The sequence below is a fragment of the Aptenodytes forsteri genome, unplaced genomic scaffold, assembly GCF_000699145.1.
Source record: "Aptenodytes forsteri isolate BGI_AS27 unplaced genomic scaffold, ASM69914v1 Scaffold258, whole genome shotgun sequence".
In the NCBI taxonomy this organism is placed as follows: domain Eukaryota; kingdom Metazoa; phylum Chordata; class Aves; order Sphenisciformes; family Spheniscidae; genus Aptenodytes; species Aptenodytes forsteri.
The window spans coordinates 110,375-122,440 of record NW_008795250.1 but is presented as its reverse complement, the minus strand read 5'-3'; the positions used below and the strand labels follow the sequence as shown (position 1 = coordinate 122,440).

The following is a 12,066-nucleotide window of genomic DNA, read 5'->3' as shown; positions in this document are numbered from 1 at the left end:
GGAAAGATAAAGGTGATTTTTCATCACATAGGGACATGGCACTGTTAAATACAGAGTTTAGGAGATTTGTAGCAGTACTGACAGCTACATTAGAATCAGTGTTACTCAAAGTACTTTGCATAGCCTCAGTGAAAATTAGTCAGAGACGACTGCTATTAGATAACTTCCATATGTTATTGATCATGAGACATTCAGACCTAATAATGTTAAAGTTTGGTATACTATTTTCACTGAAGAAGGAAAAGGCTCGTGGTCATCCTAAGTGGAAATTCAGGAAGGAAATATTAATAGAAGATGTAAGAAATAAATGGACGGAAGTTGTACTCTATAAACTCTTAGAATCCTCCCAGCTTTCCAGACAGACATGGAATAGTTATTCACTGTTACCAATCTTGTTTGCATTATTTGGGAAACAATTTGTACAAAAAGTGAGGATGAATAAGCCAAAACCATGTTTAAATGCAAACAAGTTGATTAATGAAACGATGTCATCTTTGAATGAAATCCTATTAGCGATTCAGACTGCTTCAAACCCGTTGCATTTGAGAACATTTCAGCTTCTAAAATTAATTATTTCAGTTCACAAGCTTTGTGAATTTGACGTTCAGGTCAGAATGAGGTCAGGCTACAAATTCATTTTAAGGTGGTCAAATGCCACAGAAAGCACAGGGTAGCCAACATTACATATAATTTAATAAAATAGTACAACACTCTCTAGCAGTGCTTGCTTACAAAATTAAGCAAGTAGTCCTGTGAGCAATAAAGCTAAGGAAACACCGGTTCCAATGGATCAGATCTTGTGGTTGGAGTCGCTGGAGTCTGAAAAAGTGTTACATGTATATGCAGGGATGAGTAATAAGGTCTCTCTTCTCTGCTTGACTCCTGTTTTCATGAAACATAAGGTCTCATGTCTTTAAAATTACCCCTCCATCAGTTGAAAGGTTATGGAGGGAAGAAAAGGGGAAAAGACTAATTTCCTAGGAACCTCCACTAATAGGATTACACAACAATTTTTTATAGTGTTATGGCAAAAAATGTTTTATACCTGAGGATCATGTTTTCCTTGCAGAATCTTGTAGTAAAGGTCTCTTCATAATGTGTTGCAAAACCACATTATTTTCCTTCTGGCCCTGCATTTTTAAAGAGCAGTAGGGGGGCTCTGATGTCTGACTCAGTTATTTGAAAATGGAAAACGGAGAAGAAATAGGGGAGAGAACTTACCACAATGGAAGTGGTGTCTGTGCCATTGCTTTCTGTTGTAAGTGTTCTGACTAGGAGCTACCGAGCTGACCAGAGTCCAGGCAGAAGGGGAAGGCAGTGAGCTTACCTAAAAGGCTAAAAATTCCTGTTACGTGTTCAGCAAACTCTGCATCAGGAGATAGGTACCTAGAAGGGACTGCCCAGGAAGAGGGAGAGCTTTAGCCAAAGGTGGTTGTGGATTTAACATATGGATTTAACCCAATTCTTCTACATTAAAAAAAACAAACCGAAACAAAACCCCCTCAGTTATGTTCCTTTGGTATTTAGCATCCTTTCAGATTTAAAGGACATCAAGCTATTCCCAGTAAAAACTGAAAAGACTGTGGATTAGTTTGGGTAAGAGTTTTCACTTGTACTATGACCATATTCAAACCCAGGGATATTAATGAAGATTCATCTGTACGAGTTTGGGAAAAAAAACTAGAACTAATTGTGTTGTGATTCTCTGGCAATGTTATTTAGATTACCAGGATGCCTATGTTCACTGTACTTCTCTCAGATATAATGCCTTTTCGTGACATCTGTATACTTAAATGAAGAGTGGAATATTCCTATATCTCAGATTATACGGAATAATCAAAAGAATCCAGACATAAGTTACGTGCTTTTTGTGGTTAAGATTAGTGAAAAATGTGCTGCTTTCAAGAAAGTACTGCAGTATTTCCTGCACTTTGGGGGAAAATGAGCAAACAAAAAAACCCAAACATGTGCATGCCTAAAGATGTTTAAAAAACCCCGAACTTTTTCATTATTGTATGTAACATTATCTGCTTGTGCTTATCCAAAGTCTGTTCTTGCTTTTCTTGTGACTATAACCTGTTCAACATAATCTGCGTGTAATGTGAGAGCGCAATTTCTTGATAGCTAAGTACCGAATACAAATTTTGTGAAGTACCGATAGCAGGTTGGCACTCAGTTCCGTGCTTGGGACTGGTACTCCACTAAACCTTTCACCGGGAATTACTTCTATAGCTAGCTAAGGGCGTGTAAACAAAACCTGCAGCTATAGAACCCCAAATAACAAGAAGATATTGCTGTTTCCATCCCCCAAATTAAAACTAAAACCAATTTCTAACACTGCTAAATGCACCTCTATGTCAGTTTGCGTAACATTTGAACATTCTTTCTCAGTGTACATTAAAAGAGACTGTTTTCAAATCATCCTCTCAATGTAAGTAATGATATTTTGACCACAACTTTTGTACAGGCAAATGATGGGCTGTAAAAATGTAGCTGAGCATCAACTGGTGGCATTTTTTAACAGGGCTGTGTAATTTGAATCTATGTTGTGTGTTCTCCATCGCAGAATTTGCTGCTGTTTCAAACTATTCAGTCATTTTCAGCAGTTCTGGAGATTCTAGGAGAGTTCCTGTTTTGAGGGGATTAGTGTTTGCTCTCACTGTTGCCATATTGACAACTCAGCTAAGGCGAGCTTATTTTAAAAAAGCTGTTTCTAACTCTTAAAGCTGTGAAAATTTATCTTGAAAAGGTGACATGACTGCCACTGATTCAGTCATATGAATCACTCTGAAACATTTATTTTGAGAATTTTGCGCTACCTGCTAATCTCAGTGAGGTTCTAGCTGTGAAATGTAACGATGACAATTTATAAATTGTTTTTTAAAAGCATTTAGAAGCACAAATCCCATTCATTTGGGAATAAAATTTTTGCTCCTAAATTATCAAAGCACTTGAAAAAAAATTCCAGTTAGCTATTTCTCTGCCAATAATTCTAACATAAGTATCCAGGTAATACTGTTTCCAAATAATCCAAACCTATCTCATGCCTTTCCTTTGAAAAACAAGTTTCCAGTTTTTCACTGTAGCTATGTGTTGTCTGTTTAGAAAAATACCGTACACTGTTATGAAGTGCTGGTAGGCACAAAATCATCAGCACGAGGGTCCTACAATGTTTGAACTCGTATTTGTTTGACCTAAAACTGTGGTACAGGACCAAGGCACCCCACCACCCCACCACCAGAAGTGAGCTCAGTTTACCTGGCTGCACATCTTTGAGCCTGTAGTTCAGGAGACACGTTGCCAGACAGAACACCCTCAAGGCTAGTCCAGAGCCCCTCCGAAACAACAGCCTCATCTGGAGCCCGTGTCTGGCTGAGAAACGGGCTTAGGAACAGGAAAAATTTCAAGTAAGAAATTTGATAATTAGAGTCTAACCTTTATCTTCTCTGCTTTTGTGTGCACAAAATACAACTGCTGTATTAAGATGGAATGTATTTTAGAGATCCACCACAGACTCATACAGTATGAATGAAACAGTAAAAAAATCTTCCCCGCAACATAATCATGAAAAATAATCAGGCAACAGCGGAAATAATTTTTTCTTAATGTTGCAGAGTGCTCAGAGATCATAATATAAAAGACCATTTAAATTTACATATTCACTATCTTTGTAAATTCTAACTATGCAAACTTCCAGACCTCAAACTTTATTTTCCTGTATCATTCCACTGAGTAAAACAGAAGCAGGCATCTGAATGGCAAATGTTTTTTAACTTGTTTCTCATTTGGCCAGACGCTAGGGGTTCAGAAAACTTAGGTCGATACCAAAGTTAGTGTCTTATATGAAAACTGATGAACACTACTACAGAGTTACTTCTAGTAGAAAGAAGTTCTCCATTTTTAGAAAGACAAAAATAAACTAAGAGGAGGTAATGACACTGAGTGAGTTTTGAGGTAGACTTTTTAACTAAAAATTAATTAAGCATTGTATGTAACCATTTGTTTTCTCAAAATTTAGTCTGAGGTTTAACATTCTTTCAGCCTCCTCTGCTGCACGCTGAAAGTCAAAGTTTGGCTCTATCATTTACGTATTTTGGTTTACTGTTCCCTGCCAAGGGGGCATGATTCAGTCCGACTCATTCATCTGTTAAAACAAGGCTTGTTCCAATATTAACTTGGGCCAAAACAAATCTGACACAGAGAGTAACGAAACCCAAGTTCACTGTCTTTGCAGTTTTATGCAGACTTTAACCGAAATTGCTTTCTGGCAGTACAGTTGTGACAATTTAGCATAATTTGGCTCCTCTGTATCAGATTATTCTTGCTTTCTTACAACTGCACATTATAGAAACATCCTATAATGAGGGGGGTTTTGGATTAGTAATTTTAAAATAAAAATTATAGTAATAGTTTTATGTTTGGCAATTGCCGTTTTGGTTGTGCAAGTACGAGGTTATACATCACACCGCTTGCCTATTATTTTTTGTACTTTTGAAACCTACAGTTCACTTAATTGAAACACGCATTAAGAAAAAATGTGCAACAAAACATTATTCACATTCAAAAGATGGGGAAAAAATAACGTCTTTTACCTTTTGTCAGCAAAACCATCACTCCTCCCTGCAGGTCTTGCGACTTTGAAGGTTTTCTTTTTTTCTTAACAAAAGCAAAATCCAGTTGTGGTCACTTAGGGACTATATTCTCTTGCTGGAAACATACTACCATCAGCACCATAACTGCAGATAATTATCTTTAGAGCAGTCCTGCTATTCACATTTGCCTCAATTGCTGGATAGTCATTTAACTAACTTTGTCCACTTTTAAAACCTCATGGTTATCTTTTGAGTGACAGAGGTACAAATTATCGCACTGCCTTTTGGTACGTGCACCTTTTAAGCAGATATATTTTGGTTTCACTCAGGAGTTAACATGGTTGAAGAGCAAATGATAGTGTGGAGGCAAAATGAATTTGCCTAGCAAAATGCTTTAATCACAGATGTTGCAATTTTATCAATTACACCACTTCCCTTTCACTTGGAAGACATGATGCGCTCTGGCAGAGACAGCGTAGCGGTTCCAGCCATGCGGTGCATGGTTCTGGGGTCCCCTGGGCTCATCCCTACTCCCTGAGGTTGGAGAGGTGATCCTGGACTCTGGTGCAGGCTCTTGGGGTTCTCGCTCCAGCATCTTTTCTGGACTATGTTTACCTCTGAAGTGTCCGCAGCTACAGGACCTCACCGATGATCGGCCCCTTCAAACCACACTCTCATTTCCTGTGTTGCTGCACCATCGCTGGAGCTCACCATCTGCTTCTTCGGACACTTCTGGACATGTTTGCACTGCAGTTCAGGACACCTGGTTGATCATACTTATCTACTTCTACTACAGCAAAAAGTTAAAAGTTCACGGGCTTATGCTAGCAGCAATGCTGACTAGCCCTAACTCACGCTAACAGCTACAGGAATCCTGTCCGTGTTACAGACACATTTTCTTTGCCTCCTGTTAAACACGTAACTTATGCAGACAGAAAGGGCCAAACATGACATTCTGGTTACGCTGAAAAGAGAAAACATGAATCCACCTCCCACTGAGAGGCTTCTCTTAAAATTCAAGCATACTCCATTTCCAAATACCTTTCCTTCTAAATGCGGTAACTAAACGTTTTCCAAGTCACACCTACACTTACTAATCTCCTATCCCTAGAAGGCCGCTGGGAGTTCACAGCTCATCCTCTGTCTTCTAATTTAAAAAACCCATCATCAACACAGCCGTGGGAGAGTGCCGTCTGTCCTCAGCACCCGCTGAAACCAACGCTTAACTCTTGAGGACAGATACGCCTGTGCCCTAGCTCGTTAGGCCAGGTTCAGGAAAAGTTTTAACTAGACACGGACAAAAAGTTGGCAACTGTAGTCTTGGTCGGTACATTTAAAGCAAAATAGTGTTATTTTGTTGTACAACATACAGCTAAGTATTTTCTTTTTACTATGCTGGAAGTGGGCCAGCTGCCTGATTTGGCATTTAGAAGTGTGGTGAACCGGTGCAAAATTAATCTTATTTTCTTGTCATTCTATTACTAAGTGAAAATCAAAGGGAGGAAAGAATTTAAAAGGGAGCAAATATATTATTAGCTATACTGAGACTATGCTGCATTCACTTACTTGAACTTTGCGATGCTGCATTCCGTCTGCAGCAATCAAAACAGGTGACTGATGTAGAAGCATGGGAAAAACATGCAAAAGCACAAGTCTTGTTTAAAGGCTTTATATAAACAGAACGTAGCCAGATCTTGCGTGCCCCACGACTTCAAATTAAAAAGCAAGAAACTTTTTAAAGGCACTTAAAGGTACCAGGTAGTCTTAGTTTTTTGCACTCTGGATTTAAAGGTTTATGACAGAGAGCATCACGCTACGAGAGAATCTAAAAGAAAAGGCAACGAGTGCATTTTGTTTGTGTAAACTTAAATACACAAAGACTGAAATTGCTGGTACGCACGAAGTAGCAGATACTATTCTAAACCAGATAGTTAAGACAACTGAAATTCAGTTCAAGACGGTGAGACAAGTTGAGCTTGTAACTGGACGACACCTCTTTAAAGCAGAGCTTTTTCTCTAAGAATAGAAGGCAAGGTACTTTTATGTATTTTCATCTTTATTTAATGAGCACTTTGTTATTTTTCTCTAAAGATTTTCATTCATTTTATCTAGTAAAACCATTCAGTTCCGTAAATAGGACTCAAGTCTGGGCAGGTTGCGCATCTCTCTTGAAATAAAACCCAGGAAATGGTGGATTTTATGCATCAGCATTTCAGTATGCATCAGTAGTTTTTCTAGACTCTTTTACATACATAAATAGAGCACATCAAAGTACTGTTTCTTTCTACATGTTTATATTTGGACTCCAACTGCCATTTGTGCAAACCATTCTCATTTTGGAAGAAAGAGGCTTTCTTCAATTGCAGAATTGCCATCAAGTATCATTTACCTGCAATTCTGATGTGTACAGGGGATTACACAAAACGCAAAGCTTTCTCGCAGCTATTATATTAAACTCTATCCCAACTACAAGATTCAATAATATTACCAAAGTGATGTTTACGTTTTGGAAGGGGCTTTGATTGCAAGATGTCCACTCTTCCAGACTTCTCAGCTTTCTGGAATGAAACGAACAGCTCACTGAAGCATCAAAAACATATTTACACTTGGTTTGCTTTAGTCGAACCAAGATGAATAAGAGTCATAACGGTAGTATAACCATGAAGCAGGTCATCCTTTATGTCATTACATTCTCTTAATACAAAATTCCCAGTAACTATTCGATCACATCCTATTTCCCCATGTCCAAAAAAGCCAAAGAGGGGAACGTTTGGAAAAAACTTCCTAAATGCATCTGCTTCCATATTCCTTTTGGTTTTATAATGCCGATATCCTCTGCCAACACAGGCAAACATGAAGCCGATGGTGTTACGCTCGGGGATGTTTGCTGCTTTGAGACGCTGCATGGCGGCTTCTGCTGTCCTCTCATCAGCTACATCCTGGTCTAACAAAACAGTGGCGCTCTGGATCTGGGGACCGCTGAAAGCCAGCCCAACCACACCGCAGGCATCCCCGGGCTGGGCATTGTTACTGAAAGGCAACAGGCACCGAGTTAGAGAACGTTCCAGAGAGACCACTTCCGACCCGAATAAACTGCTGTGGCAAAAGTAGATTTTAAAGCAGACCAACATCCTAGTGATTTTGAAAGCCACCCGTAGTTAAAAAGCAAACCAAAGCCTTCAAATTTTAGCATCCCTCTTTTTTTTTTTTAGCAACCTTTCACAAGGAAAAACTTTCACATCTGTTACCAGGGATTAAGCATAAGCCTACCCTTAGGCTACCTCTGGCACATGCCACATTCAGCAGTTTGTGGACGTCACAGCTCTCTAATTCCAACTAAACTATCAGTTAAACTTAAGACAAGCAAAGATACTCAGCATTTACACATCAAACCAGGGCAGCAGTCAGTAATGGCTTCAGATTCACATTGCTTTAAGACTCCTTGGTTGGCCAGGACACACTGGTTTTACTACTTACCTACTCAGGCTTTATTAGCAATAATTTAATATACGGTCAGCTCTCTTATCTGGAGTAATGGTGCAGCTGGCATACATCATGTGCAAGAAAAATGTTGGTATTACTATGGAGTCCAGACCTGCGCTGGCACGAGAGGAGCCCGCGGCAACGTCTGCACTGCACACCCCAGCACAGGAGGCTCCAGTGAGGATGCACCAGCACCCGCGAATCAGACAGCACCAAGGGCTCTCCCTGTGCAGCAGAGCAGCTGGAGCAGCCGGAGCCCAAACCTGCCCTGCAGGATCCTAGCGGAGGGAAGGGGTTTAAGCTAGATGAGATCTAGCCCGGTCCTGTGAGTATCACGTCCTTTGGTAACATACTAGGTGTGCTCCTGGGGCACAGTCCTGTTTGTGTGTTCAGCTACTGCTCTGTAATGTGAACCAAAACAAGGCTGATAGAGAAACAAAACGTTCACGTAAATGGTCTCTGTCACAGTGAGTGACAATTTATCTGCAAGCCAGAGGGTAAACGCAGACTGCAATAAACACACATAGGGTATCTGAAGCTGGAAATCTCCTTCGCAGCAGGTTTCTCCTAGCCAGGTTTCCAGAATCCAATTTTTAACAGTCATGCAAAGCTTCCAGCTTTTCTGGCTAGATCACAGTGTAGCAGTTGGACTTTTATTCTCTTTAAAAAAAATAGCATTTTACTACTCTTAATGGGCATTTCTAATATGACATAACTAAAAGGCTATGGCTTCTGCAGCGTTTCTCCCATTTAAAATCTTCTTTACAATTTACCTTGAAAGAGATACCTACTTCTCAGAGGTCAGCGATGTAAAGCTCTCCACTTGTCCCCCAGCCAGGATGATACTTTTCTCATTCAAAGGATTGACTATTTGATGAAGAAATCGAGTTGCTCCAGACTTCCAGGAGTTGTAGCCAAACAGAAGAACCACCCGGAGATCTGGGTTGTTCTTCAGACCTACAAACCAAAACACAAACACCAGTCCTCTTACTTTTAAATCCTGACCCCTGAAGTCCAACTGTCCTAGTCTCTCCTCAAATAATACATCACACCTTTAGTAACGGCTTTCCATTGCTGCAGTTGGGAAAACAAGACACAAGTTGCCCAGGCATTCAGGAGCTGGGCAGCATTCCCCACGTAAGTGAGAATTTCTGAAAAGAACCTAGCAAGGAAAAGACGACTAGTGAGAATTTCTGAAAAGAACCTAGCAAGAACCAAGCATCTGCTTCCTCCAGCTTTCAACTTCTTTAGCAGAGCATCTGAGTTTTACCACAGCCTCTGAAGGCACAACTCTTAAGTTTTACTTGGCAGCCTTCATCATCCTTTTACAGGTAAGAACTGACCGTGTAAGTTATTCAACAAGAACCACAACGCAGTAAATAGCTTTACCTGAAAATTAAATACATTACATACATCAGCCAGTTCTTATCCCAAGGCAGAAACTCCCAGGTTCCTAGAAGACTCAAGAAAAAACTCGTTATATTACTCTTTGTAAATGATCTACCCTGCTGAGGACACAATGTGAGGAACGTGAACTGTATTTATCGAAAGATGCGGTCTTCCATTCTACCTTTCCTTGCTACGCCACCTGACTTCGGATCTAAATGCAAGGTTATTTTGGGAAGAAGAGAAGCAGTTCCTCCCCACTCATTTCTAAACCGTAGTGATGGGAATCATTCCCGATGGCGCAAACTCATTTATCGTGATTTTAAGCCAATTAGAGGTTGCTCAAAACCTAACAGCTCCCTCTGAACAGCTCCACTTGGAACCTGAAGAAATCTGAGATCAACGCTCAGGATAACTTAATCTTAATACTCCAGGGAATGGGAAGAACAGAGATGCGCAATGACCAGCTGCAGCCCTAGAGTGCCACAGCGTGCTCTACGAATGGAGTTCGCACAGAAGCCGTTGCTTCCACACTGGCGCCTAAAAGAGCGATACAGCACTTCACAAAAGCCCAAATGGAGGGGAGAACAGAGACGTACCTGCTTCAGCAAATTTACTTTCATCAAAGACCCTGTTCTTCAAGTCTTTTGAAAAATGGAAGGTATGAATTTTCACCCCATCGATTTTGGGAAACAACAGAGCAAACCCAGCTTCGCCCTCTTCAATTTCTTGAGGCTGATTGCTGCTCGAACCCATAGGGGTAACTACAAAGATACAAAACCAGACATCTTGTGGTCAGTGATTCTATTAACTTCCGTCTACGCTGTCACACAGGTTGAAGAGGCAGAACAGCTCAGACAATGTGAAACCTGACAGCTCATTTCCATAGCAACATATCTAATTGACAACCGGTGTGGGGTTTTTTGTTGATGTTTCGGCAAGATGAAGCATGTAGGAACGCTACTGGCTATAGATCACGCTGAGGTCACTTTGGACAAAGGACATGGATATACGTGGCCGTTTCCCCCCAGCCACACCGAACACAGATCAGTTGGAAAACAAGCATTGTGCAATGCAGCTGTCTCAAGCCTTCCTGCCAACTTCTGCAGGTACGCAAACATACTCCGATTTTTAAGGACCAGAAGTGAAACGGGGAAAGGTGTTACACAAGCGTGTGTAACGTTATACACGTGATGACAGCATACAGCAAACACACGCAAATATTGGGAGCATATTATGGAATTACGCTAGCAACAACAATCAAATACCCTACTTATGCTGTAGGAACAGAATTCAAGGTGAGAAACTAGGAAAAAACTTTCTAACGATAAAAAAGTGAAGCACTAGAAAAAGACTGCCAACGGAGGCTGTGAATTTTCCATAGTTACTGCGTATGGCTCCTGCTAGACCATAACAAATGAGTACGTACTGAGGACATCCTATGCAATTAGTCACAACGTGACTCTGAAAAATATAGATAAATCCAAGAAACGTTCAATAATTACACTAAGGTGCCAAGGAAAACTGCAATAAGCTGCCTGCTCAGTTAAATCAACCCTTTTAATTATAACTGCATCAAATAAAGTGAGAATTTAAACCCTACCTGACTTAGCCACGACACTATGAACTCCTTAAAATTTAAGCTAGTGCCGAGCAAGGTGGGTGAACATGGTACTCGCTATGAGAACTCTCCCGTCAGTCTGCAGGACTACGCTTTCAAAAACCTATGAAATTGTGATAAACAGGAACCGGAAGAGATGTGCGATACAGTGGACACCTTCAAGCTGGTCTCTCACAAAATCACACGTTTTCCTCCTACCTACAATCCCTGGGGTGACCAGTCCAAGAACCTGACATCGCTTTGGCAACAATTTTTCGAGCGCAATTGCCGTTTCTTTACTGTTTCTTTTCCTGGCTGTTAAAAACAAGAGGAAAGAAAAGCAGAGAGAGATAAAAAATTAGTTGTTCTGAAGGGTACTGGAACAAACCTTGCAGTCGGTCCCATCCTATTTAACCAATGCTGCCCATCAGTGGCCGCCCTGTTAACAACACGCAAATCTGTACTAATCGGTAAGAGCACAGGACTACCGGCACGCAAACAGAATCAATGTCCTCCAGCGAACGGGAAAGGAACTCGTCTATGTAACGTGCCGTACATCTACGAGCTGCGTTTCATATCACAAATGTAAAACTATGCGGTCACGGTTCTCGCAAAAGCTTTACTTTCCCTTGAAATTCGGACTCAGAGAACTCCCTGTCAGCTGACTTTCCTCTACGCGCTGTGCTTGCGTCCCAGGTGCTTCTTGAAGCGGGAGCGGGTTAGTCCAAGGTTTACCTTTCTTTTGCTCGTGGCACTCCTCGTGCCCGCTGAACGTTTCTGCGTCCGCTATGTAGAGCACGGTTTGCGGCAGCACGTGCACCTTCTGTAAAGAGACGGGAGAAGCCGCAGGCCTGTGCTACTGAACCGCTTCCGCGAGGCCCTGTTCCGCGGGAGGGAGCGAGGCTCCCGAACCAGGGCCGGGAGGAGAAACCCAGGAAAGCCGTTCCCCGTTCCGCCCCGGCTGCTGGCGCCAGCCCTCCCCGCAGCGCGACGGCGCCGGCGGCC

The 12,066-nt window shown here is 41.4% G+C and overlaps 1 protein-coding gene across 1 annotated transcript in view; it reads right to left on the bottom strand.

Moving 5' to 3' along the window:
- Nucleotides 1-6,629: 6,629 nt before the first annotated feature.
- The window catches only part of FBXO22 (F-box protein 22), a 6,484-nt gene continuing 1,047 nt past the window's right edge, over nucleotides 6,630-12,066 (bottom strand). Inside the window, exons 2-6 of the mRNA XM_009278889.1 lie at nucleotides 11,797-11,884; nucleotides 11,281-11,376; nucleotides 10,061-10,225; nucleotides 8,867-9,032; nucleotides 6,630-7,622 (exon numbers count right to left, since the gene is read on the bottom strand). Of these exons, the coding sequence (XP_009277164.1) occupies nucleotides 7,193-7,622; nucleotides 8,867-9,032; nucleotides 10,061-10,225; nucleotides 11,281-11,376; nucleotides 11,797-11,884 (945 nt within the window). The 3' untranslated portion in view covers nucleotides 6,630-7,192. The remainder of the gene's footprint in view (nucleotides 7,623-8,866; nucleotides 9,033-10,060; nucleotides 10,226-11,280; nucleotides 11,377-11,796; nucleotides 11,885-12,066) is intronic.